General features: G+C 37.4%; 1 protein-coding gene and 2 pseudogenes across 1 annotated transcript; 1 reads left to right on the top strand and 2 right to left on the bottom strand.

Annotated features, from left to right (window-relative positions):
• Positions 1-6091: 6091 nt before the first annotated feature.
• On the top strand, positions 6092-8318 carry LOC144351286 (uncharacterized; annotated as a pseudogene).
• A 286-nt stretch (positions 8319-8604) lies between these two features.
• On the bottom strand, positions 8605-12526 carry LOC144351285 (uncharacterized; annotated as a pseudogene).
• Positions 12527-17662: 5136 nt separating this feature from the next.
• Positions 17663-26843, bottom strand: LOC146729204 (uncharacterized). The gene is made up of 2 exons (XM_085495962.1): positions 26535-26843; positions 17663-18979 (listed from the first exon to the last, which is right to left on the bottom strand). Exons 1-2 carry the CDS (start codon positions 26751-26753, stop codon positions 18374-18376), a joined length of 825 nt encoding a protein of 274 aa, XP_085352088.1. The 5' UTR covers positions 26754-26843; the 3' UTR covers positions 17663-18373.
• Positions 26844-27299: the final 456 nt, after the last annotated feature.

Below are 27299 nucleotides of genomic sequence, written 5' to 3'. Positions count from 1 at the left end.
ATATCGCGGAAGTTGCTGAGTCGGCGCGGAAGTTGGTTACATATCGACGATTGTCGCCATGGGCCACCGTAACTAAGGCTACTTTGCCATCATGAGCAATGTTTTATCGGAGGCGGCCCGGGACTATGGATTGAATATTACATGTATAGCGGGGTCAGCTAATGTAGGTCAGGTAATCGAATGTTGAGGTAATCGCAATTCAAGCGAACCGAATGTTGAGGTAATCGCAAGTCAAGCGAACCGAATGTCAATACCTTTGGACGTGAAAATAACCGAATCTTATGACAATTGAATGTCAAGATAATGGTTAAATAACGACACAATTGTAATAGAATGAAACAATGACAAAATAATATTGTAACAATTACACAATAATGAAATAATTAAGAAATAAAGTTGGAATAATGAAACAATGGCAATACGATGCTGCAGCAATAACACACTAATGGAATAAGCACAAAATAATGTTTAAATAAAGACCAAATAACCGAATAATGACCAAATAATAACCAAACAAGTTTCCAAATAAAGATCAAACAACTAAACAATGTTCAAATAATGACACCAAGCTAATTTTGGCGGTATTCTCACCCCATATAGTACATGTATAAACCACGGATGTTGTTTATGGAATGTTTGGTCTCTAGTTACAACAGATTTAGGAGTGCCTTTCAAACTTTTATTTAGTGATAGAGGTACATTTGACTAGTGTCATCAAATATACAGCCATTGTAACTGGGAAGATGGTTTCCAACGTGAACTATTATTTCGATAGTTAGAACACTTGGTGCATCTTTTTTTCTCTGTGACAATAAAAGATCAATCAACAGAACGAATGGTAGATGTGTAGACTGTACCATCTATTGATCTTGCATTAAAAGCATCCTCAATAAATGCAGAAATTTGTTTTTCCCCAGAAAAGTAAATCGATTTTACAATCTCTCCTCCTCTACTCTGTAGGAGCTCCAAAAACGACTTATCTGTATTTCCCATGCACACATTACATTGACTTATCAGATAATTATCAAGTTGTTCAGATTACTCATATCTGTTAATATTGGTGGAATGCCTGCAAACATACTGTTACTGTTGATAATATTCTTCCCATGAATTTTCACACGCCAGCATAGGATATAAATAATTCAATTGAAAGCAATGAACGGAAAATATTACCCCCCCCCCCTAATTTAACATTGAGTCCTTTTTTGTTGCCACTAAAACAAATTGAATATAACACAATTTCTGCAAAAGGAAACTATTCCCCGATAGAAGGAACTATAAATAAAAGATAAATACTAAAGGAGGGCAGCATTCAACACGATACACCATGTATAAAAAGGTTACAAACGTAATTGGTCAAACCGAAACACAGTCCTGAAATCAAATTTTATGTTTTCAATCCCTGACGAAAAACATTCCTAAAAATAGCCGAATTTATGATAGATATTGAAAGTAAAACACCAACATATAAACTAATTGTTACAAGAATTTTATTTTTGTACTATTTATGAAAATCCTTTTGTTTTGGAAACGATAAACTTTCATTTTGCAGGCAATAAGTAAATGGCGCCATTTTTATTATCTTCACGAGAAACAAGTCGGCTGCAAATTAAAACAAATACATGTAAATGATTTATGGTAACAGTACGGATTAAATACAAAGCCTGAATCATCGATAATTAAACTTCAATATTTGTTTCTATATATAAATGAACAGATTATCAACATTAGGCACTCTTAGATAAAACGCAATTTTCTAATGAAAAAAATACAAAAACATAAACAGTTCCAGATACACTCACCTTGTTTTGGTTTCTGCTAGTACTCTTTTAGTTTAGATGCTTTTAACAAAGTATATATCATTGATAATGTTTGTTTTGTCATGTAATGAAACCGCTACTACGGCTACTAGAAAGTGGACGAGATGCCAGCGACGTCACTGACACTTGGGGAAAGCGAAACCTGCATCGTCAGCTGACATGACGTCACCAATTCGTCAGCAGCCAATGAGACGAGCCCATCAAATCAGATAATTATGACAATTACAGTGATCGCGTTGCGTTTCCCAGGCGTTCGTTATGGGACTGTGCCTCAAAATACAAAAACCAATCAATATCACGTGGTAAGATCGAGGAAAATATAACGAAAACAATTGATCATTAATAGAAAATTATGTTTTCACATAATTAAATACAACGTAATTAGGTTGTACACAAATTAACACTAGATTAAATTGTGACATGTGCCAAGAAAGTAGCGACCGGTTAAAACAAATAACCCCGTATAAACTCCCCTGCACCGTATAGATAATGAAAAAAATAGCCAATAACGAAGCTCAATTACAGGATAATCCTACCACCTCCGGCAAATTAACGGTTACTATAAGTATCCCGGGAAAAAGAGATAGAAATCGATGTGTACTGTTCTCCAATTTGTACGCCTCAACGTGTTTTGTTTCAATACGAATTTATTAACTAAAAGTTGTAGGACTATTCTATGACGAAGAACACGTCAGCTTACACCAAGGGCGTTAGGCAAAAGTGTTGGGTCAGTGATACATTCTGCTTTGAAAGATTTAAAAAATAATAAATATACACACAAACCAGACACTGCGCCATTATATCTATATTTAATTTCCTTACCGATTTGATACGTATTAGATAAATTGAGAAAGTCGTACGTTATCAATAGCGGCGTACATGATATTTGTAAACAATATTTAACAGCGCGTCTATCGATGAATTGCGCGCGCTTCCACTTCACGATTGCGTGCGCGTCTGCGTTCCGACGTTTTCTAAAGCGCGCGGCCATGTCTTGTACGCGCTAGACGTACGTTTTCTAAATCTCAGAATCTGAGAAAGGCGCAAAACCACTACATCGGACTACATGTACGAGTTCGATCAAAACACGTCACCACGGTAATGATCATAGTACTGTTTCATGAAGTTGTGAAAAAAAGACGTCTGATAGCCTGCACTTTGGCACATGGAGTGACCGACAACGCTTACATTCGCATCTGAGTTTAAGAACAACATATGAAGTATAGTAATAACAACTTCTATTCTGTTTCTATCGTATAAGTGTTATATATCTAACCTTGCTGTCGTCCCATCTTCCCGAATCGATCGCAGCAATTTCCATCGTATATCCGACATTGGTGACGTCGTATCCACAAGCACCTTTGCCTGCAGCAGCCACGTCGGCCCAGCTATAAAACGTGGCGTCACCGTGTACAATTTCTTCTGAAGTGTTACAGGCAGCTTGCGCGAAAGCAAATACCAATACAAATACCAGAAAACGCAGAAAAACATCCATGGCTATATCGATGTTCAATTGTCTGTACCTAAAAGTAGATGAAAAGTTGTGATGAGTTACGTAGCAGAGTTGTGTCGAATGACGTCACTCCCGATTTGCTAGATAAACCAAACCCCGACCCATGCTCGTCGTTCCGTGAATACTTTCATTTGTTCCTGTAGTACACACTCTAGTAAACAACAATAACACAGTACTTTGTTTGAAATTTGTCGGCTCTCCTTTGGTTATCAACGTAAATTCTGCAATACGGAACGTCGTCTGCTGCTATTCTCGAGACGGAGCTAAGTCACAGAACGTTCTAGGTTGCTAAGACGCGCGCTATGAGGGCTTCGCGAGCTGCTGTGGAACGCCGGTCGAAGCTAGGGCGGTAGGCAAAAGTGCCTGGGTAATACAATACTAGAAATACTACATGAATATTTTTCTTCTTGGATAAAATAAGTTTAGTAACAATCTAGAAATGAATAAACAGTACTACGAGCATTGCGTGGTGACATGTTTTGACTCTAACTCAAGTATTGATTCTGCGTCTTACACACACGTACATACGTCTAGCGCTTTTTGAAAACGTTCGAATGTAGGACGCTTTCACCCCAGCTTTTCGTATCCATTGACGCTGCACACTTGCTTCTATGCTATCGATAAAGAGCCATTGCTCGAAACGTCTAGCTATTTTTAATAGTTATTTAGGACTACGATTACCAAATATTATCTTCAATATATCACGCTGCAGTTCGGCGTCTTCTACACCGATCTGACGCATATCGCGCAAGGTGTGCTGGGAGTTTGTTCGAAATTTCGAACGTTTCGAAGTCAATCGTCGATTGCCACGTATTTTACGGATATATTAAATCGTTTCAGATACCTGTTTACTAAATAATGATAAATCAAACTTAGAAAACTTGTAAGAACAAACTGGGCCCAAATTGCAATAAGTTTACGCTACTAGAGTCTGGTTCGAATGGAGTTCTACGCGTGATTTTATTGCGCTCAAGTACGTTCTATTTTCGAACTAGTTGAAACCGGAAATAACGCAACTACTTTCGAACTTCAAACACAAATTTGATTATCGTTATTATGTGTTAGTTTCTGTTGTTTCAAAGATTGAATTATGTATGACAATAATATTTCACTCTATAAACAATGTTTCACTAAAATATGTGATTCAAAGGCAACCCAAATTGTAAAAAGCAATATCAAGTTCCGCGTATAAACACTGTTGTAAAGAGGCGGCGGAGCGGAATTTTAGCCAAAATCGGCTAGTAAGGCGTCATATGACACAGGTTTGTGCTGGGACAGCGCTTCCGGTGACGACACAACGTTTCGTATCCTCGGGACAGAGCTACGTCAGCAGACGTTCCACGTTGCTAAGACGCGCACCACACTATCCTCGGGGGGGGGGGCGGACATCCAGGCATTTTCACCGCCTGGCAACTGGAGGCGGTGAAAACAATGGCCCAAAACTCGCAGAAAACGGTATTTTGGGATGATTGTTGAGACTCCTCTGAACAGTGTAACAAGATTAGCCCTACGTGTGTAACATATATAAATTTGATTGTTCGGGATTAATTCAAAGTTGAGTTTGTGTTGTTTTCTCGAATTTTCACCGGCTCGACTGGCGTTCCACAGCAGCGCGCACAAAGCCCATAGAAATGCATGTACAGTGGTGCGCGTCGTAGCAACGTGGAACGTCTTGTGACGTAGCTCCGCCCCCGAGGATACCACGTATTCTAAGGGCTCTGTGCGCGCTGCTGAGGAACGCCGAGCGAAGAGCCGGTGAAATTTGAGAAAACAACAGGAACACAACTTTGAAGTCCCTGGTTTGAAGTAATCCTGAACAACCAAGTTTATATGCGTTACACACGCAGGGGTAATCTTGTTACACTGTTCAGGGGAGTCTCAACAACCATCCCAAAGTACCGTTTACTGAGAGTTTTCGGGCTTTGTTTTCACCCTGCCATGCGTTGAAAATGCCCGGATGTACCCCCCCCCCGAGAATAGGCATTCTACTTCCCAGAGTTCCTTGCGGTTAGATCACCAAAAGAGATATATTTGTAGAAATGGAACTCTGCCTGGGAGATTGGGTCCGATGTGACTGAAAATTTGAACGAGGGCCGTATCGATACAGTGTGGCTCTTTTCCACCACGAATTCACTTAGATCACGGCTGAAAAAACGCAAGAATTTTCATTGCAAAAATGTATTTATAACACCAAGATCAGATATAAAGTATCTATTGAGTTACAGAAAACATCTTGTTCACTGAAAATGACAATATTTCGTCGCCATTTTCTTTTTCACAATGATACAAGAAATGCTATCTGGAATAATAAGTGTCATTGGAGACATTAAAGTTGCATTCCTACTTTGTAAATATTTAAAATAATATATGTGGATTACTATGAGAGATATTTGAAGTTACAAAAGTGCGCGAATAACAAGAAAACGACCCTGAAACTTTATTTTAGGCGGCCCACCTAAATTATTAGCCGAAGACCAACGAAAATACATCGGCACGCTTTCCGCGCGGTCCATTCTAAATCTGACCAATGGGGTGAAGGCAGTTCATCTCAAAACCCCGACTGCCGCTAATAAATATTCAGACAATTTGCGTTCACCACTTTAATAAGTGCACTATCAGGTGAATAATACTGCACAAAATATATTGGTAAATGTTTTATACCGTCTGGCAAATCAAATACGCTGTGTGAATAGTATTTAGAGTAGAAAACGGCGTACAATGTCGAACTAGAAATAGTGTTCTAACTTTCGATTGTGGAATGGTGGTCACCGAAAATGATCGGAACGGTTCGGCAGTGACCGAGAAAGTTCGATTATTCGCATTTTTGGTCAGATTTCTCGTTATAAGTGCACTTTCGTTCCTTCAAATATCACTTATAGGAATTCATATATAGCATTTAACATTTTTTGCAAAGTGGGAATGCAACTTTAAGATGCGCATGCGACAACGGATACGTCATTACTTTGTGCATGACCTCCGCGTAAACCAATGATGTCATCCGTTGCCAGGTCGTACGGCGGTCGTTTTGAACGTGGTAAAAGTGAGTGACTCGTAGTTGATTTCCGAGAGCTCTTCTCGTTGTCAGTTTGATTCATTTTTAATGACATTGATATAACCAGAGGTACATTACTTGGGGTTTGCAACGCGCATAGCACTGTATGGTGAACTCATGTCAAGATCCCATTCAAATCTCATCTCGTAGATAGCGAGACTGACGCTACGACCTTCTGACATGACAAGGGCGGCTTGTAATAAAACAATAAAATATGTATTACCACATTCATAGTAAAAAAATGTAATACATCAAAAATGTACAGAAAATATAGTTATCGTAATCCGTCATATCGTAAGCAGCTATTTTGATTTGAAGTGTACACAAATGGCCAGCTCGTTGTTATGTAAACAAAGCAGACGAAGCCGGGCATTTATGACCACTTTCTCGAAAGGCGACGTGTACTAACCAGTTAGTTTAAATGAAACTAAATAAATTGTGCTTGAACATTTCAGAATGGCCACTCCCATGAAGCGACACGTGTTCTGAAAGAGGTTGCGGCGAACAGGCCTGAGACCACTGCAGTATGGATGGGGATCACGTGAGCTCTTTCAAATGCTTGGGAGCTGAGTACCGGAGTGACTGCTAGAGCTTTCCGTGAACATTGTGAGCTCTTGATTGCCAAATTCAAGACTGAGTATAGGGCATTATGTGTGGGGGTGCGTGTGTGTGTGTTGGTGTAGACGTAGAAGTAGAGCCAGTAGTCCAGACATACACAAACGAAGTGGAGCCCTTTGTACAAGTGGAGGGGCTCCACAATGTTTCATAATTTATATTAATATTTAATCGAATTTAAGTCAGGTTTCCGAAGCTTAGGTTTAGTATCGGGGAAGGTATGGTTCATTTTATATTAATATTAATATAATTGTACCATACCTTACCCCGATACTAAACCTAAGCTTCGCAAATATTTCTATGTTCAGTCACGGGATATTCAACTCTAGTTTAATTAAACTTAATTAAAGTGCAATTCTCCATTGTATTGCATTGTAATTGAGTTTAATTAAACTCCAATTAAAACGCAACCCTATATAGGAACGCGTTTTAATCGAGTTCATATCGCAACTATATTAAAAGTTAATTCAACTATATTAAAAGTTAATCCAATGGTGGCTAAACAATTCATGGGACACCTGTATGGGTGTGTGTGTGTGTGTGTTTTAATCTTATATAGCCAAATAATAAAGAAACACGCACAATCAATCTGATTCTCAACTCTCAACCATATAACAATGATTTTTTTTCAAAGAAAACAACTAAACAAAATCACACCTGCACCCAAGAGTTTTTATAGCTTTAAAAATAATCTGACTTAAGCCAGATTTGTTTTATATGTTGAAAAAGGACATTAGTTATTGAGTTTTTTTCCATTTTTTGTTTGTTTTGCCTTTCCATTACATTGTATTAATTACTTCAGATCTGGCACAGAAGAACAGTATGACGTGATATACCAGCTGCTGGAAGAAATCAGCAGCTATAATGAGTCAGTGAATGCAGCAGTTGAAAAATTGAAAAAATCAAAAACTGAAGAGGAGCAGAGGCAAAATTCTTTATTTGTATTGTTTGAATTATTATTATCGTATTTTGAATACTTCAGTTAAATTCAGAAAATAAATTAACTAAGATAAAGTAAATAATATTTAAAAATGAATAAATTAACTTAAATATAGTTAATATTTTGTAAACAGGTATTACTGTTTTTACTTGTTTTTTATATATTATTATCATTATTTTTACAGGAATTGAAGTAGTCCCTAAATGATCAATGGCATCAAGAAATGAAATGGTAAATTATATAACTGAGAAACATAAAGCAGAGTTAGAATTCAAAAGAGAAGCATTAGAGGTGGAGCAACGAAAAGTAGCATTGCAGGAAAGACAAATGGAGCTACAAATGAGAATGTTTGAACAGTTAATTTCGAAAAAAATATGACATAACAAATGATTTAACATATTCATTGTTTAATGATAAATAAATAAATATTAAATATAATTACAGTATACAAAACAAATGAATGATGTTCTGTCTATTACATTTTCTATACCATCAATATAGCTACTCTAAACACAAAATATGTACAGAAAATATAGATTGTTATATAAAATATACATAAATATGAAAAAAAAATCAATGTTTGTGTATAGGAGGAAATATTATAAGTTAATTTCAAATAACCACATGCAATTCAATACAATGTGTCTCTACCTACTTAATCTACTCACTGCATATTAGACAGATAAGTCTCCAAACTGGGTGGGTCAACATCAAAGTATGACGTAGTCTGACTTCCATACAAACATGTATGACACCAACAAGAAAATATTTTCCAACTGGCTGCAATGAAATCTTTTGTTTTGTTTTTTAAATCAAGAAAAGCAAATAAAGAAATAGTTTTACCAAAACTCCGCTCAACACAAGTACGAACATTAAATGAGCTCCCCTGAATGGTGCCATCATTTGATGTCTTAGTGGGTAGGCAGGGTCACCATAAACACACATGACCTCTCTGTCTGCTGCCTGAATTTGCTGCAGTCTTGGCAATAGCTGACTTTCTGCAGTGGCGGATCCAGAGGGGGGCCAAGGGGGCCATGGCCCCCTCCAAACGCATGAAAATGCATCTGGATTACGCATAGCATCGTCCGAATCGCACGGTCCCGTGTATTCGACCTATAGGCCTGGACCCCCCCCCCCCCAATACATTTTGCTGGATCCGCCCCTGACTTTCTGTCAACATGAATGCATCATGCCTACATCCCTCTATGGGTCCAAACATGTGTGTAACCAAACCATTTGGGGTGACAAGAGACTGGAATGAAAACATCAATAATTTTGTTAATAACTTGAATATATAGATCAACACAGAACAACATTTGCATTGCAATTTGGCTTGCAACTATTGTTATTCACCCAAATGATAAGCTTCACAGACACTCCTCACCTGAAATTTCAAACAATGGGTTCTTTTGTGTCCAGAGTGTACAAGTCTTTGATTTTCACCTGGTCTTGTTATTGGTCTAGCAATGCTATCAATCATTCCCCAGCAGTTATGGAGGCTGCACCCTTTCTAGCTATTGCTTCTGAAAACACGACTGGTTGCAACCACACGAGGTCTAACAATTCAAGAAAGTGATGAAAGTTCTCAAACAAAATCTCAACAATCTATAAAAAAATTAAAATATGCATATGTAGTAGCTATCTAGATACTTAAGATCGGTATTATATGAGCCACCCATCTGTGAATATACTATGGTTAGGGAATACCCCTTTCCGTTCCCGTCCGCCGAGGGACTCGAAATCATTGTGTGACACACCCTCCCATTGAGACACGGTCATTAAGAAACAAAGAAATTGGTAACACTTCCTCCTCAACATGAGCAAAAATTTGGTGCATGGTAATACACTGATACCGTGTGTAAGCAAATGTAAATATATTTACCTTGTTAAAAATTATACTACGTTCTGGCTCATCCCTTTTAAACATTTCGACAAGGTCGCACAAATGGTTTAGATACGACATCCTTCTGAGAAGGATCAACAACCCTTCCATTGCACTAGCTTTGGTACCGTTGTACCCATATATCATGCGTGGCATCCTCAGCCCGCGAACCCGCCGAATGAACAAGAGCCGAAAATGAAATAAAAATAAAATATTATTTCAGCGTAATTCCTCACGCCCGCCGACTTGTAAGTGCAAAAACTTGCTAAAAAAATAGTTTTATCTTCATTTTTTTTCCGCCCGCCGCATAACAACCCCAAGTTGCATTTTCGTGGGAGTATCATGATCAAAGTACCGAAGTCTCGCACTGATGAGAAACAAGCAAGGTTATACATGGAATAACATTTTATTTCATTTCTTCTCTATGATCAATGATCTCACTTACAATTCTTTGAGAATCACACAAATCTAATGGAAAAAAAGAATTAATTTTATATTTTTTCCGCCCTCCTCAAAAAAAAATTGCCTTATAAAAACTCGAGAAACAAGAAATAAAAAAGTCTGGCCTTAAACATAACAAAAATACATAAATATACATATGTATTTAAAATCTACCTAAAAATACATACTTACCTAAACAATTCAATACACTGCATATCAGTAAAATCATTCAGTGTGACGGCAACATTATCGAGGCCCGCCCTACATTAAACGTGCCCAATAAAATTAACTCTAGGTCTGCCATATAGTCCTCGTCATCTACAAGTGCAAGTGCATCCATTACGTCGTCAAATTCTTGTCTGAAAAACATAAACGTACGTTTCTAACTGCCCTAAAGGTGACAAGCAATAAATGAACATATCAAAAACTAGTACATGCATTGTCGAACGTCCTGTTTTCGTGACAAATAAATCACGAAATGTTACCGTCGCCTGTCAGCCATGTTTACTGTTGATAAAGTCCAGGGGAAAACAGATTCCGGACGTGAAATGACATAATAAATTTTATTGGATAGTTAAATTATGATTGCCCAATGAGAGACGCGTTTACATGGTTCTGTTTCAGTTACGTTCCCGTTGTGGGCGGTTTTTTTTACACCCGAGAACGTAACGCAAACGAAATTAGAACATCATGTTACGTTCCCGTCACGTACGCAAATCTTAAACTCTCTAGTATTAAAGTGTGAAAATAGGAATCTCGTGAATCCATGTTGCCTAAATTTGGAAATAGTATGATTTTAGTATGTATATAGGGTATCTATTTTAAGTTTCTGCACTTGAAAGGGGGTATAATTTCACAAAAATAAGTACGTGTTTAGAGGCTTTTTTGAAAAGCTATACTTCAGCGTGGGTACCAGCAGGTTGGACTTTAAGTACCCCCTCCCGGGGGATAGCTTTGTGGAAAACGTTGTGGGAAGGGAGGAAAAATCATTGTCGGTTCTTTTTGATCGTGGCTAGGTCTGAGAATTGAACTTACTCATCGGCTCCCCCCAGTTTACAGACATTTTTTAAATTTATGGTACAGGATTGTGTATTATTGCACGAGAAATTTGTTCGTTTTATGAAGTCCGACAAGCGTCGTTTTTATTGCTGCCCGGGAGTTAAACAATATGTTGCTATGTACGTTTGTTTCTGTAACTTGATATGTGCAAGTACACGTATATCAATTCTATGGTGTTTCTTGATGTTTGATACACGGAGCCAAGGAACTATGATCTCTATGCGGGGGGTATCGGCTGGTATCTAGTGTAAGAAATGGACAAGGGATGAAAGGCTCCAGCCAGCTTACATTTTTAAAAACTCGAAAAAACAGCCAAACAGAATAAAAAATAAAATCTAAAAAAAATACCAACTTGAAGAATATTGGTTGCTCTTTCAAATTTCGCATGGAAAGCACCAACTGGTACAGTCTCCCCATCATAGTTAACTATCACATCGGTTGGTTTATTTAATTGGCCTTCCTCATTCCCCTTTTGTCCAATTGTTTTAATTAAACCTTGAATTACAGGAAACTTCATTGGCGATTCGGTTATATTATGTTCGTTTATTACTATACTCATTGCATAAATACCAGCCATGTGCGCAGTAATAGTAACAGTGTGAGTCCCATTTTTATTGTTCTTAGATGTGATAAGTTCAGTTGATCTATCGGGTTTTTTCACCAGGACTTTTACCTCCTTATTAGAAATGATTTGTTTCCATTTGAAGTCCCTCGTTACAACTCGTATGTTTGTTGACTCGCCTTTGACAAGTTCTGTTGGTAAATTCTCCAATGAACACAAAGAAGGGCAAGCTGTAGATGTTATAAAACCAACTAAATCAGTTCCTACAAACTCCTGTGGACAAAATTCAAAACAGTCGTCTTGTAATGACATGGTGTTGGTCATGTTAATCATATTACAAAATCTGTGTCTTGTGTCTTCTATATTCGCCACCATACTTGTTGCATTGTTAGACTCTATTATGTTTTCTATGTTACCGAGAGTTGAATGAATAGATTCTTTTTCAATTTTTATTTTCTCAATTTGCAGTTCACTTCTCTTCTGGTACAAACTGTATTCTGTTTCCAATTCTCTCATTAATTGAGTCTCTCTTTCTTTCACAGAAGCTCTTTCTGACTTAAGTGTTAGACTATTATGTGTTGCCATAGCAACAGATTCTGTCTGTTTGTCCGACTTTTTTTTCTCTTTTAGTTGTTCAGTCATTTGCATTAGCTCCTGTCGATATTCCTCTGCGACATCGCTCAGGTACCTGTAAGATAAACTATATAGCGCCCAACAGTGTTAAAATTTGACTATGCATGTATCCTCTTGCGGGAGGGATTACTAGCAATGACTAGTTTTGGAAATGTGAGTTTTGTTTTACGAATAGTGATAACGAAGTTATTTCAGTGATTATAATGCCCGGGGGGCTACTTCCACATTAAGTGGGTAGGGGTGTGCAGTCCACCTCTCATAAACCATGCTCACTTCTAAACCATTTTTTTTTTCTATTTATATACCCACTTCTAAACACAAGTGTTTTCAGCAAAAAAAAACACACCCAGATCACAACTTTCGCAACCAGTGAGTGCATCCGGCCGATGCATTTTAATCAGCCTTTTCCGGTATTTGGCTTTGAATATAAAAACCTGTGAAAAAGTAAATAAATGCTACACACTTCTAAACCAACACATTGATAAATGACTACCCACGTGCACTTCTAAACAAAATAACGTGAAATGACACCCCAGTCGGGCGGCACATACCCGTATTGCACTTCTATGCAAGTAACCCCCCCCCCCCCGGTTTATAATGTAACGAGTTTAATTTAGATTAGAATTCTTGTTGCATCCCATTTCCCCCCAAAACCTCCCAGTTTTAAATAAATACAAAATAACAGCCCTGTGTACTTCATCAAGGATGAGACGGATTTAGTAAATAATATCAACGACATTTAAAATAAACGGAAATAATTTATCTCTTTATGATCTGTAAAACGACTCTCTATTTACTGATCCACGGAACGGAAATCAAGTGAAAATTTAAATCGCATGCCTACCCAAGTGAACCACTTGGCCCCAAGAGTGTCGTCTCTGGCACAACAGACCATTAATATAAATAAGGGTTTCCACTACCAATAATATATTGAGGTTCCCGACACAAGGTGGCGCTGTAATCAACAAAGAATCATAGAATGTCTGAAACCAACAAATGGGTATAATTTCATTGAGTGTCACACACGCAGATCAGTTGTGATAATCCTTACATTTCATTTCTGAGCATCGTGAACTGTCAATGTATAATAGTTCAGCTTACTGTTTCCACGTGTTGAAACCTGAACAGATGCGTAACTCTGTTAACAAACAATGAATCTAAAAGCCCGTCTGAAACTTTCTGGCCCGGCTGCTGTCAAATAACCAGCCTTAACAAATTCTTCCCGCAAAAATAGCTGCGTTGAATAGAGTTTACATTAACCATAGGGTATACGGATTGGTTGAGCCAATGGAATTTCGTGTTAGTCCCATAAACGGCAGGAACTTGTGCGGTGGGTGAAGTGTTGTGAGTGCGCCATCAACGTACCTTATTACACAGACATGTGTGGGCGCGAACACCTAATGTCAAATAATGTATTTTCTTTGAAGCAATGGTTCAGTGAAGATAGCCTTCAGCAAATGTGCATTTTTCCTATATTTTACATTAAACAAATCAAAAGTTAGTGAAAATAAACTCCATACACAACACCCGAACAGTTCAGCTAAAATAAAGTATTGTGTAGTAATTGGAACATAACGGCAGGGCACAATGCGCCACCCCACTTGTCTGGATCTATTATCTGTCGTTTTTATTTTCGAACTTATATAACTATACAAAGCACACATAAAAATAATGTCTGAACGATTTGTGTATTGAAGGTCAAGCCAACCCCCAGCTTTCCACACACGCTATTGGTCAGTCGGTGCAATAACCAAATGGCGTGTTTTTTTCATTGCATGTGCTTGTCTTTAAATCAAACCGGCAGTAAAAACAACAACACATAAACGTACTAATTTTGATTGTAAGTGCATTTATTGTGTATAAACAGTCAAATAAAATGGAATATTACACATACATGTGACCGAGTTTTAAACTTGTCACGTTGGCTTTCACAGTCCCATTGACGTCGCTTGCGCATGCGCAGATATAACGATTAGAGCAACTACCGCATCACAAGGACGGCGCCGATTCAGGATGACCGCGTTTCAACTACAATAACACGCAATTTGTAAGAATTCAAACACAATAAAATCGAGTAATTAGGCAAACTTAAACATGTGTGTGAATCGAACCAGACACGCACGGCGCTTACATACAGACTGAATGGTAATAGACAACCACACCTATGTAATGTATTATTTATGGGATATTAAGTTGTTATTCTTTCCATAGTCGTAAAGTAGAGCGTTGATGGTTGTGTACGTTTAGCTTGCGGGCATTGCCGAAACAAAGAACACCGACAAACACTATATAGACGCCGATGCTATCCCTGTTACATTTAGTTAAGAACCGTGACGTCATCAGTTGTATGTGGTTATTCGGCAGCAATTTATTATCAAAATATTTTTTATTGTATCTTCGGAATACGTGTCTTTTAGCTCTGGACAGAGCCATTCTTGTGTAATGAGTTACTAATAGGAAAATGGGTCGAAATTACAGTTGGCTAACACTGGTTTTCTAGCAAAACCCCTATTTAGATACCTGAAATAACATTGCCAAAAGAATGTGCAAATAATAGTCGGAATCAGCAGAGGAAACCACCTGTTCAGTTTGGTGTAGTGTGACCAATTTCGGTATATGGTGGGAAGAACTGACCGTGCATAATCCTGTTACATATTCATTATCTCATGATAAATATCCCAACCTACGGGGATGTAAGGTGGCTTGGGTGGGGTGGGAGCTTGCTTTATGATAAGTTATGTTTCTGTAACGATGAATTTGTTCCTTTTATTGTCGTTAACTAGGTTACTCGGGTCTCGAGAACTATTTCCCGGATTGTAAGCTCGTTCACTCCGATAATTACACAAAACACGATAGGCCAGTCTAATATTCGTTGTAGCTATAAATTATGATTTTGTTGTTAGCAACTATAAAAATATGTTTCTGCAATTTAAACTACAAGGTAAAGACAGACACGAGTGAAGCAAATAAATTGTTTAATGTAAGTAATTAACAATCGCATTAATGAATAAACATAATTATATAACATGCCTATAATAAATACAGTAATGTAATGTAATGTAATGTAATGTAGTAACACAACACAAGGAACACCAACTATCCAAACTAAAACACCAGTAAAGCAATTTGAAATGTTATTCGAATCAGTACAATCACGTGATAATCACGAGAGATGACGCGGTCCAAGTTGAAAAAAGTTGCGACATAGACCAGGAATTGAGAACCAGCCCGATTCACTAGTTATCCGCAATGTGTGACGGAAGTGTCGAGATTTGGGAACATATGAATACCTCGTTACGTTCTTAGGACGTACATTTATTGAATTGGACACGTGATTGCTGCAACACGTGGTTACAATCTCACCACGTGACTGACCGAATTCTGACGGGAACAATATCAAGAATGCAATTCAAACATGACGAAACGTTTGTAGTTTAAAAAAAACTAAAGTTTATATAACATAATATTCTTTTTCATGAAACAAAAACTGGACGAATTATTTTAATACAGAACATTCAAATTAAACAATTGAATATGGTTTATAAAATCATAAAATAATTGTAAGTATTAACATATGTACCAGTCGTTTGTTTATGATTGTGGTAATAACGCTATAATTTATTATTGGTTCGATGAAATTTGATGTTAACTACAATCATATGAGATTTTTAGTTACATTTTTAAATGCTATAGTTGAATTCATTGAATAGTTCAAATATTGACACATGCTGCATTTTCATTGAGTGTTTTACGTCACGGTCGCCCACTCCATAATTGTATTATGATTTATCAATAACTAACAACAACAATGTACTTGTAGAGCACCTTCTAATTGTTCGTTCAATAAAACAATGATATTTTTAATACGTGTCAGTTTTCCGTTGTTTTTTCCACCAACGAACTTCTGTGCTGCAAAAGATACACGTTTAGTTAAATAAATCGTAATAAAATTTGATCGCAGTATCAAATAATAATATCAAAAAAATACATGTTTTTGTTCATTTTGTGTCTTTTATAACTACAATATACGAAGTTAATATTAAAGTTGCACCCTGTTGATTCATTAAAATAAAAAAAATAAGCGATAAAATTGTAATAAGCGAAGATGAACATTCTGAAAGCTAAAATAGTCCGGTCTCAACTGTTATTATATTGAAAAGGTGTGGTCGTCGCGCCACGCATGCGCGAGATATGCGTCTCATATATGAACAAAGATGGCGACTTTGACTGTTGCGCGGACAAACGAGTAAAAACTGATACGTTATCAAGTTTTGACTATAATGTAATTTCTTTGGTGATTGGAAGATATCGAAGACTCGTCGACGGCGTTCAGACCAAAACTCGTATTTGCGGTGTTCACTGGAAGAGCGCATTGGATTGTGGGAAAACCAATGTTTATCAACACAAATGCAGCACATGCGCGGCACGACAACTACCACCCTTTAACATACACAATATTTTATTTCTCATTTATAAAATGTGTATTTACATACCGATATTTACACGTTAATAACATAATAGTCAATAGCGATAACTAATATGACCTCATTATAACTCGTCAACTATTACGTCATTGTATATAGAAAATGTCACACAACTGAAATAAAAAATATGCACAACGTTTCAAACATTCAACATAATTAAATTTATAATTACGAGAATTATGACAATTTGTGCACCCAGACGAGGCGAAAAACTATTTGGAATAAAATCAACTGCAACAAAAAGGCACACTTTCAAGCAGAATTTCAATATTTACAAAATACAAAATGTAACTATAAAAAAAACAAGTAGATTGTTATATATACAAAAATTGAAAAAGGAACGAATTTTAATGTATAGCATTGATTGTTGTTGATACTTGTGAGCAATCTCTGTAACCATGTGTCAAATTATTATTGTATAAATATGCAGCTGTATGTGTGCTCAATAAGTGCACCACCACCACCACCACCACCACGAACACCACCATACAACCACGACGATCATCATTATCATACAAAAATAAAACATGAAACAAAACCAACGCCAGGTTAAAATTAAATGAAAATTAAAGTAAAGTAAAAATTATATTCGAGTTATATTCGATATTACAAATGGCTATTATTTATTGTAAAGTGAAAACGTTGATTCTGCAACACATTAGACTGTACATACGTTTTGAATTTACAAAACGTGCTAGTAATTCAAACAACATTCTTACTTTACAAATGTATATATTAAACAGAAATACTAAATATTGTTCAATATTTATAAATGACATAGTTCACGTCTGTATCTGGATGCATTCGATTTGAAGACACCGAAAGAAGATTGTAAGAAAGTGTAATTGAAACAAAAAGGTCTCGCATTCGTGCCACATTTATACAAAACTGGTGTGTCGATAAAACGGAGTGAACAATTGAAAAATGAAACAAAATGTTAGTTACATTTCATCAACTCAACCAAAAGAAATGGGCGAAGAGTATAAATAAAATGCTAACGAAACTTCAATTCAACATGGAATAGTGTAAGAAAATGTATTTGAAACAAAAATGCCTTGCCTTCGTGCCACAGTCAATCATTTAACAGATTTGAACACAAATCTACGTACATATGTCATCTATTGTGACCGATCGCTGTACCAAATTTGAACCAAATCGGTTGAAATGACATCGGGCATACGCAAGAACGGACGACGCGCGGTTTGGCGGATGGACGGAACCCACGACATAAGTTCACAATGTCCAATGAGAAGTAGCGAATATTGTGAAAAGGGTGCATGGTACCTCAGGTATGGACAGTTTGTCTCATTTATAATTAGTATTATTATATGAAAGCTAGATATCCTACAATGCTTGTATATTCAGAGAAACTCTAGAAAAATGTCATAGTAGTGGTATACATCAATAAAGAAAAAATCAATAAAAATGCCCAAGACGGTTTGACAGACGCTCCTGAGCCCGGACAGAGCGAGGTGAACCCCATACTACCATCTATCAGATCACGAACACCGTTTTTAGGACTTTCGTTGACTTCTTCGGTTATGACTTCTCCAGTTACATCGCTAATGATTCGCATCTGGTATGGTTTTTTAAGAGTTCGGTACCCCTTTGGAACGCCGAAGTTACCGTTGTTACCTCGAGGTAATTCAAACCAAGTTGCCGACTCCCCTTCGAAATCGTGGTAACGTTCAACTGTTCTTATCTTATGGCGATGATTAAAGATTCTCATCTGGAATGAAGTCTTTGCATATTCATTGGCATACACGAAACTGTAAATAAACCCAACGTTTTTTAAAACTGGGCATTCGATTTCCTTCCACGTGATTTCCACCATGCCTATTTTTCCACCACTGATGGCGGTAAACCCCTTTTCACTCAGGTCAAGACTGCCGTCTGTACAGGTCATGCACTGGTCCACGACGATCACTTCCAATGTATCTCCTGTAGGCCCAGTAATCTCAATACACATGCCACAGCTCTGTTTGAATATAACATAGATAACAGAAAGGAATTAGTATAAGATCGAATGTAATAGACAGTTGTATGATTGACTATAAATTACCAGTATATTGTCATCTGTTGCTCCCCGGATAAACATAGAATTTTGCTGGTCCATCTTTTAACGCATATATAAAAGACAACCAACGTTATACTAAATAAAAACAAAACTTTTTTTTTTATTTACGATAAATCATACTCCGTTAAGTTGGTCTGACAGGAAAAAATTATGTTAAAAAATACTCATGAGTTATTCATATTGCCTGTTTAAAAAATCTGTTCCCACTTTCTAATATAGACAATTTTTTTGGGCTAGGTGTGAAGTTGTCCAATACTTTTGATGATGTTTTTTGTATCGTCAAATTGCTTGTTTAACTAACGTTGTCTGGCTAGTTGTTAATGGAGTTACCATATATGTGCATGTGCGATGTATTTCTTCTTTGCTGGTCGAGGCAATAATCAGGTTCGTCGTGCATAATTTTATTTACTCAAGAAAACCAAAGTTTCTCGTTTGATTAGCTTTCGAATTGTATGGCTAATTCATTGTTTTGAACGGCTCGGACGTTTAATAACTTTGCAAAACTTCAACTTGAAGATATCTCCCCGTATAAACTATCATATCGGTAATTGTATGTCTAGCTTTCTTGACCAACATCTACAAAGAATATCGAATGGTGTGAACAACAAACGACACCACACATCTCTTCCACCCTGTCAAATATTGTGCTTGGCATTCCAGCCAATGGGTTACTCAATGACTTGGATATATAATAAAGCAGACGCTACAAAACTTGGATTGTCGCTTTTGTTGTCTCAGGCAATAGCAATGGACGATTTTCTTTTGCCACAACTCTAAACACAGATTGGGAAACAAAGACACCTATCGCCTAATTCGCTTCATATTTTCTGTTACTATATGTTTATTTTCCCTGCCACATTTCTAATGTGATTCAAGTACCGATATACACAATTGACTAAGCATACATTTGTGTAGAATTCCTATGTGTTTGTATGACATGTTCATCTTTACCTTAAAGACCACTTTTAAAACTTAATGTGGCCAAGGTTATCTAAACATCGCTATGTTCGACTAAATGTCACACAATGTCTATTAACATTGCAATGTCTGACATCAATATAACGTGAGGATCTTTTCAGGTTTATCTTAAACGCCGGTGATCGCAATAAAGCGCACGTTCGATTTCATGTAAACAAACAATGTATTTAGCCTTTTCCCACCAAACTCACAAAATAGTTCCATTCATAAAAGGTTGGGAAAAAATAGCCAATTTTTTAGTAAATACTCAAATTGTGTCTGTTGGGTCCAAAATTACGGTTCATTTCCAAAAATATTAAAGAATATAGGGGATAAGTGAAGAAAGATTTGGGCAAGAAAATCTGGCGGTGAAAAGGTTAAAGGCGTCGAAAGGAACGCCTAGCGAACACAGCGCAGTTTGACGACTGTGAGGCTTTAACTTCAGGTAGACAACGTTACTGGGCATGCGTACATACATAGGCCTATGCGATATATATATTTCAATGTGTTTCTAATTACTCTCACCGATTCTCCACAACAACGCTCATCAGGGAGCAAACTAAATGAATGTTTACTTTGGTGCCTGGGTGACGGTCTTCATCATAATTTATATCAACCATAGCGTGGTCATCGAGTGTAATTTAATTACCTTGCGACAACTTTCATGGTTAAATGAATTTAACATAAGGTAAAATTTGTCAGAAAATATAGTAGACTCAAGTTCCTCGATACACGGCGGTAAAAATAGAGCTCTAAACTCGATATAAGCGAGAGCTGCCATATAGGCAAACTAAAATTCCGCGATTCAAACAAGTCCCTCAATACACGGAGGTAAAAATGGACCTCCTTGCACGACATAGACAAGATCCGTGATATAAGCGATAATTCTTTCTCGGTGTTTAAGTTGTTCAATTCAAAAATAGACCTCAAATGATCGATATGAGCAAGATATGTGATAGAAACACATTGAATTGTTGCGACATAGCAAGTTTCTCGATATCAGCAAAATTCGCGAATTAAGCAAAATGAATTTCCGCGATAAACATCATATCCTGATGACTACACGCGTTTACATAGCGTTTGTATTGATCTTGGCAATTATGAGGAACAACAATGACAGACGTAACACATGAACAAGTGGGTCGACATTTGTTCACGGTTGAGCAAATATTGGTTTGCTGCACAACGTATGCACAATTTTCGTTATCGTGTTGAGTGTGTCTACACACTTTGTGGTGTGATCCCAGGGTGTGATCACGGGACGGCAATGACGCAAACGCTCCAGGTCTGACGCTACATTAAACGTGGTCCTACCTATTTCAATTTGCTTAGTGCCATGGTAGTGACACAGTCATTGGAATTGAACCTGTGTGTTAATCTGTTTTGTCAAATAACTCGATAATCTTTGCCTCTCTCAGACACAAGTATTGAACTCCACGTTCTTTTGTGCAATATTGAACTACTTGTTGGCTTTTGTTAGATACTTTTCTGCTGACTGGTGGGCGTTTCTCGAAGTCATACCGTGTTTCTCGTGTCCATTACTGTATTGTGATGTTATGTATAAGCGCTCCCCTCTCCCCAATTAACTAAAGACTATTGACAAGGGTGCTATACTGGTAGCTTGTATCCGTACCATTGCGTGCATGGGTGCATTGTTTCTTCCCGTGAGAAAATAAAATCTTTGGTTCGTCGCAAAAATGTGAATATCACAGTATTGAACACTGGAATAAAAGATTTTGAACGAGAGCCGTAAACTGGCAAACAATACACAGCCACACCTAAATTGAATCACTCTAATTAGATGTTTTAGTTATACCAACATCGTGTCTTCAGTGTTATAAAGGATACTCGGCTTTACTGCAAAGAATTCTCTTTCAGGTTTCACAAAATAGTTTGCATGTTACAAAAGCAGATTTATCTTCAATACCGAGTAGTACTAGCGTTTTATGGTATGTAAAGGGGTTCTTGTTCACGTTATTCGATCACGTCATTTATTTGTAGACTGGTTCGACTTTAGTTCATGGCGTTCACGGTGACCCGGCTAGTGCAGACAAACATTTGTACCAATCGGCTTTATACTTTTTAAAAGTATCACAGTGGTTCCACCGTGTTCAATATATGTCCCATGTGACTATTCAAAACGTGTAAAATACATTGAAAATATTTATAATAGGTTCGCACCCATTTTTTCATTAATACAATAATAGTTCCTGACACGTTGTTTCATTATCAAATACACCACGTGACATGAGACTTTTATTGATATTGACAATGTCATTGCCCCGATGTACGGCACACGAACTTGTGACCTGCTGTTTTATTATATTAATTGAAGTTCTGCTAAGCCATATATTCTGTTGAATCGGACTGGCTTCAAAGAACCCCATATGCCGACATTGTCTCATGTACCGACGATTGATACAAGAACCTGGTGCTTTACCACGCACGACTACTCAACCGTTCAGTTATCAAATCCACAATAGTTTTATTTACATGTTCCTGTCACGAACAGTTCATAAGTTCATATATTTTGTTGTTATTATGACAACTACTAAGGACCATTAAAGAGAACTGGAGAACATCGGCGCGCATACCTTTTAGTGCTTCGGGATGCCAGTCCGATTCTAATTGTGATTAATGCAAATTTCGAATTACATATTTATTCAGATTTAATATATAGAATTATGTCTATAATATGTATAAACACTGAATCAAACACGTATTCGTCCCTCGTTACTCACAGTGTCAAACACAAGTCACTATCCAACTAGCTTATCATATGGTTTCAATGCACTCCACACTTCTACTACAACAATTTCTCTGGTACCTCTGGTACTTTTGATTTCAGAGTTTCTAATTCTCTTACAATTTCATAGAGGAATGGTTGCCACATTAATAAATTGTGATCCTAGTGCTCTACCATGATGAAATACAACTTTCTCAGTGAAAAAAATATGATTTCTCATGAAAACTGAATTGATCACTTGTAGCTTTTTGGTGCGAGTAATATTCTGTTCAACTGCGTCTAGGGTTTTGTAGAACATCAAATAGAACATGTACGTGATATGACATGATTGTATTACGACTAGTTGCGAATTAATACGACCAATATCGAGAATTTGATATCGTAGTCGGATGATGTGTCACGTGACAGAGGGAGAGTGTTGATGAATCATACTGTTCACATTCTTATGTGAACTAACTCGGAATGTTGCTTTCAGCTAACCCATGCTCCCCTCAGAGGTGTGATGAAGGACTTTTATTCGGTAAAGTGGCACGGTGACGGTACGTCTTGAAACTGGTCATGTAACCTTACATGACCTCAAAACACTAAAACCGACCAATATCATGTAGTATGATCGAGGAAAATATAAAAAATTGATCATTCTTAGAAAATACTTTTTTGTATGTTTTCACATAATTAAATAGAATGTAATTAGGCTTTACACAAATTTACACTGGATTACATTGTGACATGTGCCAAGAAAGTAGCGACCGGTTAAAACAAATAACCCCGTATAAACTCCCCTGCACCGTATAGATTATGAAAAAAATAGCCAATAACGAAGTTCAATTACAGGGTAATCCTACCACCTCCGGCAAATTAACGGTTAATATAAGTATCCCGGGATAAAGAGATAGAAATCGATTTGTACTGTTCTCCAATTTGTACGCCTCAACGTGTTTTGTTTCCAACACGAGTTTATTAACTAAAAGTTGTAGGACTATTCACGTTCTACACACCTCACCGATTAGATCAGTGTCCTACACGTTATTAACTTGACTGAATTCAATGTTAATACAAGTATATTGTTCATTTCATGAGGGTGATTGACACAACTCTTTAATAAGTGGAAGCGAACTCCTCAAGCGTAGCTTAACGAAACTGGGTATTGTTAATACTATTCTTTGAAGAACGGACTTTCTTCCACACCACTTCACCACCATTATCACAATAGAATAAAGTTCGGGTTCAACTGAACATGAGTTGCAACTCAATACATCGACATGGGAGCTTTTCGATTTCAACGAGCAACGTATAAACAGTGGGATTACATCGTATGTAACGCATATCCCTCGTGTATGTAACAGGCGGACATCACATGGTTGCCTAGCAATTTTGTTATGCACAGATGCGTACGTATGCCTCCACCATCCATGTGACAAAACACTGGGCCGCAATTTCCATCTCATTGAGGGACTACGATTGTCTTTATAGTAGTTTGTTTTTTGTTATGTGATATGTCCGACATTGTGTGGAATTATTTGGCACGAATTGGTATGAGGACGCCTAAGCTGTGCTCTGGGGAAGGAGGTTTAGGGTAGTAGTGGAGTGCTATAATGCGAAGTAGCAAAATAGAGGTCGCGATGAGCAATCTTCTCTGAACAAAATTAGAACGCTACAACCCATAATCAATTATGATTTCCATAATATTCGAACAGACTATGAAAGTATTCTATCGTGATATATATAAAGTGTACTCGTTACACCAAAAACACGTAATTTCAGTTCGTCCACATCACCATGCTGAATAATGTGCGAACACGGATTGATTTTAGAATCAAGAGTAAGCTGAACTTTGAAAAGATCAAGTTTGTAGTGCATAGTTCATGCTTTGTGCTGTACTTAGTCGGTTTCAGTGGACACTGGGATTATGGTATGCTAAGCTCTACGCCTTTTTGGCAATCAGTAAAAGCGAAAGAAAAATACTTTGAAGAAACTAATGGAAATAAAATAAATCCCTAAAAAAACGTTTGTTTAAATAAGGTCACTATAGCAATGAAAAACATTGGTGCCAATCAGTGCCACGTAACACCGTTGATCCTTACAAAACGCACCTGAACGAATGCATTCACCGTGATTGTAGCGGCAGAAACGGAACCCAAATATACAATAATGTGCGGTTGTAATGAACATTCTTAGTGCTAAGCAACATGGAAAATACAGCGATCCATGATAAATACATATACAAACATAGGCCGCCCTCTAAAACACGAAGCGCTAATGTAACTGATATTTTTAATGCTATTGTAAAGTTCTCGTTGTATTTTGTGAACACCCACGGTCTTCATCGATCGGGTATCGAGTCACCGTTATGTGGTCCTCGTTGCAGGCGCAACACCACATGTAAATATGGTTAATTGACCCATTTGAAGCGCCACAGTCGCCGTACAGCGCAGCCGAATCACAAGTAACAGACCATGTATTTTTTGGTATATTTTCAAGCTTTTTATATTGTCGCGTGAAACCATGTTGAACAAAACGCGGTGCAACGACTATAAAGTTTTTAAAACTAAGAATGTTTACTGAATCACATCACATCGGTCAGGGCTTGAAGATTACAGTTTAGATTTTGAATTTAAGAACCTCAGATGTGTGCGAGTACTGATTTGGATAGTTTGGTTTTAGGTGTATAACAAATGTAATGCCGAATACACTTTTGGAAAAACATATTTATACTGCCTCGATCATTTTATTTTTATTTTTAAGAAACGAATATGCAAATACTAGTGAGCTAAGAAACCACATACTTGTCAGTATCGTCAGTTTATACTTAAAACATCGAAAATGTCTATAGTGTCATACTGGCATAGTTTGTCCAATGTGACCACATCCATGACATTTAAAAGATTAACTCGTCTGTCATATGGGCCATAGAAGAGTCAACAGTACGGGGTCTTTATGTCAGTTACTCAGATAGGAATATCGATTGTCCCCTCTCATAATTGAGCACAGATAATACCAGTACGCCACAGTAAGGTGTAAGACTGTCTGAATGAATTGAATGAAATGCCAGACGTCACGTACTATCTAAACTACCAAAGATTATATAACATAATACCCGAGACGATGATCGACTTTAATGTGTACACAGCATGACTATTTTTTATTGGGTGTTTCTCGTATACGAGCGGCGGAAGTCGTAACTACCGGGTCGTTATCCCCTCACTCTGGTTCTATACGTTTGTCAGAAAACAGACGATTAATGTCAATTCAACAGAAACACATCGTATTGCCAATCCATAATGATAATGCTTAATTTGTCTTGTCTATCACATGAATTCAATTGCGATTGTGGCCAACGTTTGAATGCATCCAACGAGCGTCCAGGGATATTGTATGTCACATTGGAGCACGTAGATGGTGCTCCAATTATTGTCGTCTGTATTGACAGACAAGAATTCCCAAAACTGTAAGTTAATCGATTAAAACGACGATATAACCGTATGCGACGTGTATCCCAATATAGTCCATTTGTTATAGAATGAGCTAGGTAAAGTATTATTCCGGAAGGATCATATTTAACTTTTATTCTGTCAGGAAAAGAAAAAGTGTTTCATGAAGTTATAAAAAAAAGATGCGACGTCATGCACTTTGGCACATGGAGTGACCCACAACGCTTACATCGCATCTGAGTTTAAGAACAACATATGGTTAATAAAGTATAGTAATAACAACTTATATTTTGTTTTATCGTATGAGTGTTATTTATCTCACCTTGCTTCCATCCCATCTTCCTGAGTCGATCGCAGCAATTTCCATCTTATAGCCGGAATTGGTGACATCGTATCCACAAGCTCCTCCGCCAGCAGCAGCCTCGTCGGCCCAGCTATAAAACGTGGCGTCACCGTGTACAATTTCTTCTGAAGTGTTACAGGCAGCTTGCGCGAAAGCAAAGACCAATACAAATACCAGAAAACTCAGAAAAACAGCCATGTCTATATATATATGTTTGATTGTCGGTACCTGAAAGTAGATGAAAAGTTGTGATGAGTTACGTTGAATACAACTTTGCACGTCTAGCCTCAGCAGAGTTGTGTTAAACGACGTCACCGATTTGCTACTTAAACCAAACCCAAACTTCCGACGCATGCTCGTCGTTCCGTGAAGTGAATACTTTCATTTGTACACACTACAGTAAACAACAATAACACAGTACTTTGTTTGAAATTTGTCGGCTCTTCTTTGTTATCAACGTAAAATCTACAATATGGAACGTCTGCAGCTTGTACTGCTATTCTCGGGGCGGAGCTATGATGCTAAGACCGATCTACCATGTATTTCTATGAGGGCTGCGCGAGCTGCTGTTGAACGCCGGTCGAAGAGCCGGTGAAAACAGCTAAGATCGTCAACTTTGAAGTAATCCTAAGCAACCAATTTTATATATGCTACACATGTAAGGGTAATCTTTCACATTATTCGTGGGAGTCACAACAAATATCTCAAAATACTATTTTTTGAGAGTTTTCAACCTTTGTTTTC

This window comes from Saccoglossus kowalevskii, chromosome 22, assembly GCF_978046115.1.
Source record: "Saccoglossus kowalevskii chromosome 22, keSacKowa6.1, whole genome shotgun sequence".
In the NCBI taxonomy this organism is placed as follows: Eukaryota; Metazoa; Hemichordata; class Enteropneusta; family Harrimaniidae; genus Saccoglossus; species Saccoglossus kowalevskii.
This window is presented reverse-complemented; position numbering and strand designations above follow the sequence as displayed.

What these genes read in the sequence shown, in the direction of transcription:
- LOC146729204 (XM_085495962.1), bottom strand. Translation starts at nt 26,753, where the DNA reads ATGGCTGTTTTTCTGAGTTTTCTGGTATTTGTATTGGTCTTTGCTTTC. An exon ending in GAAGATGGGATGGAAGCAAG is followed by an intron (nt 18,980 to 26,534) that starts GTGAGATAAATA and finishes ATATTCAAACAG; the next exon opens with AGCTGTGGCATGTGTATTGA.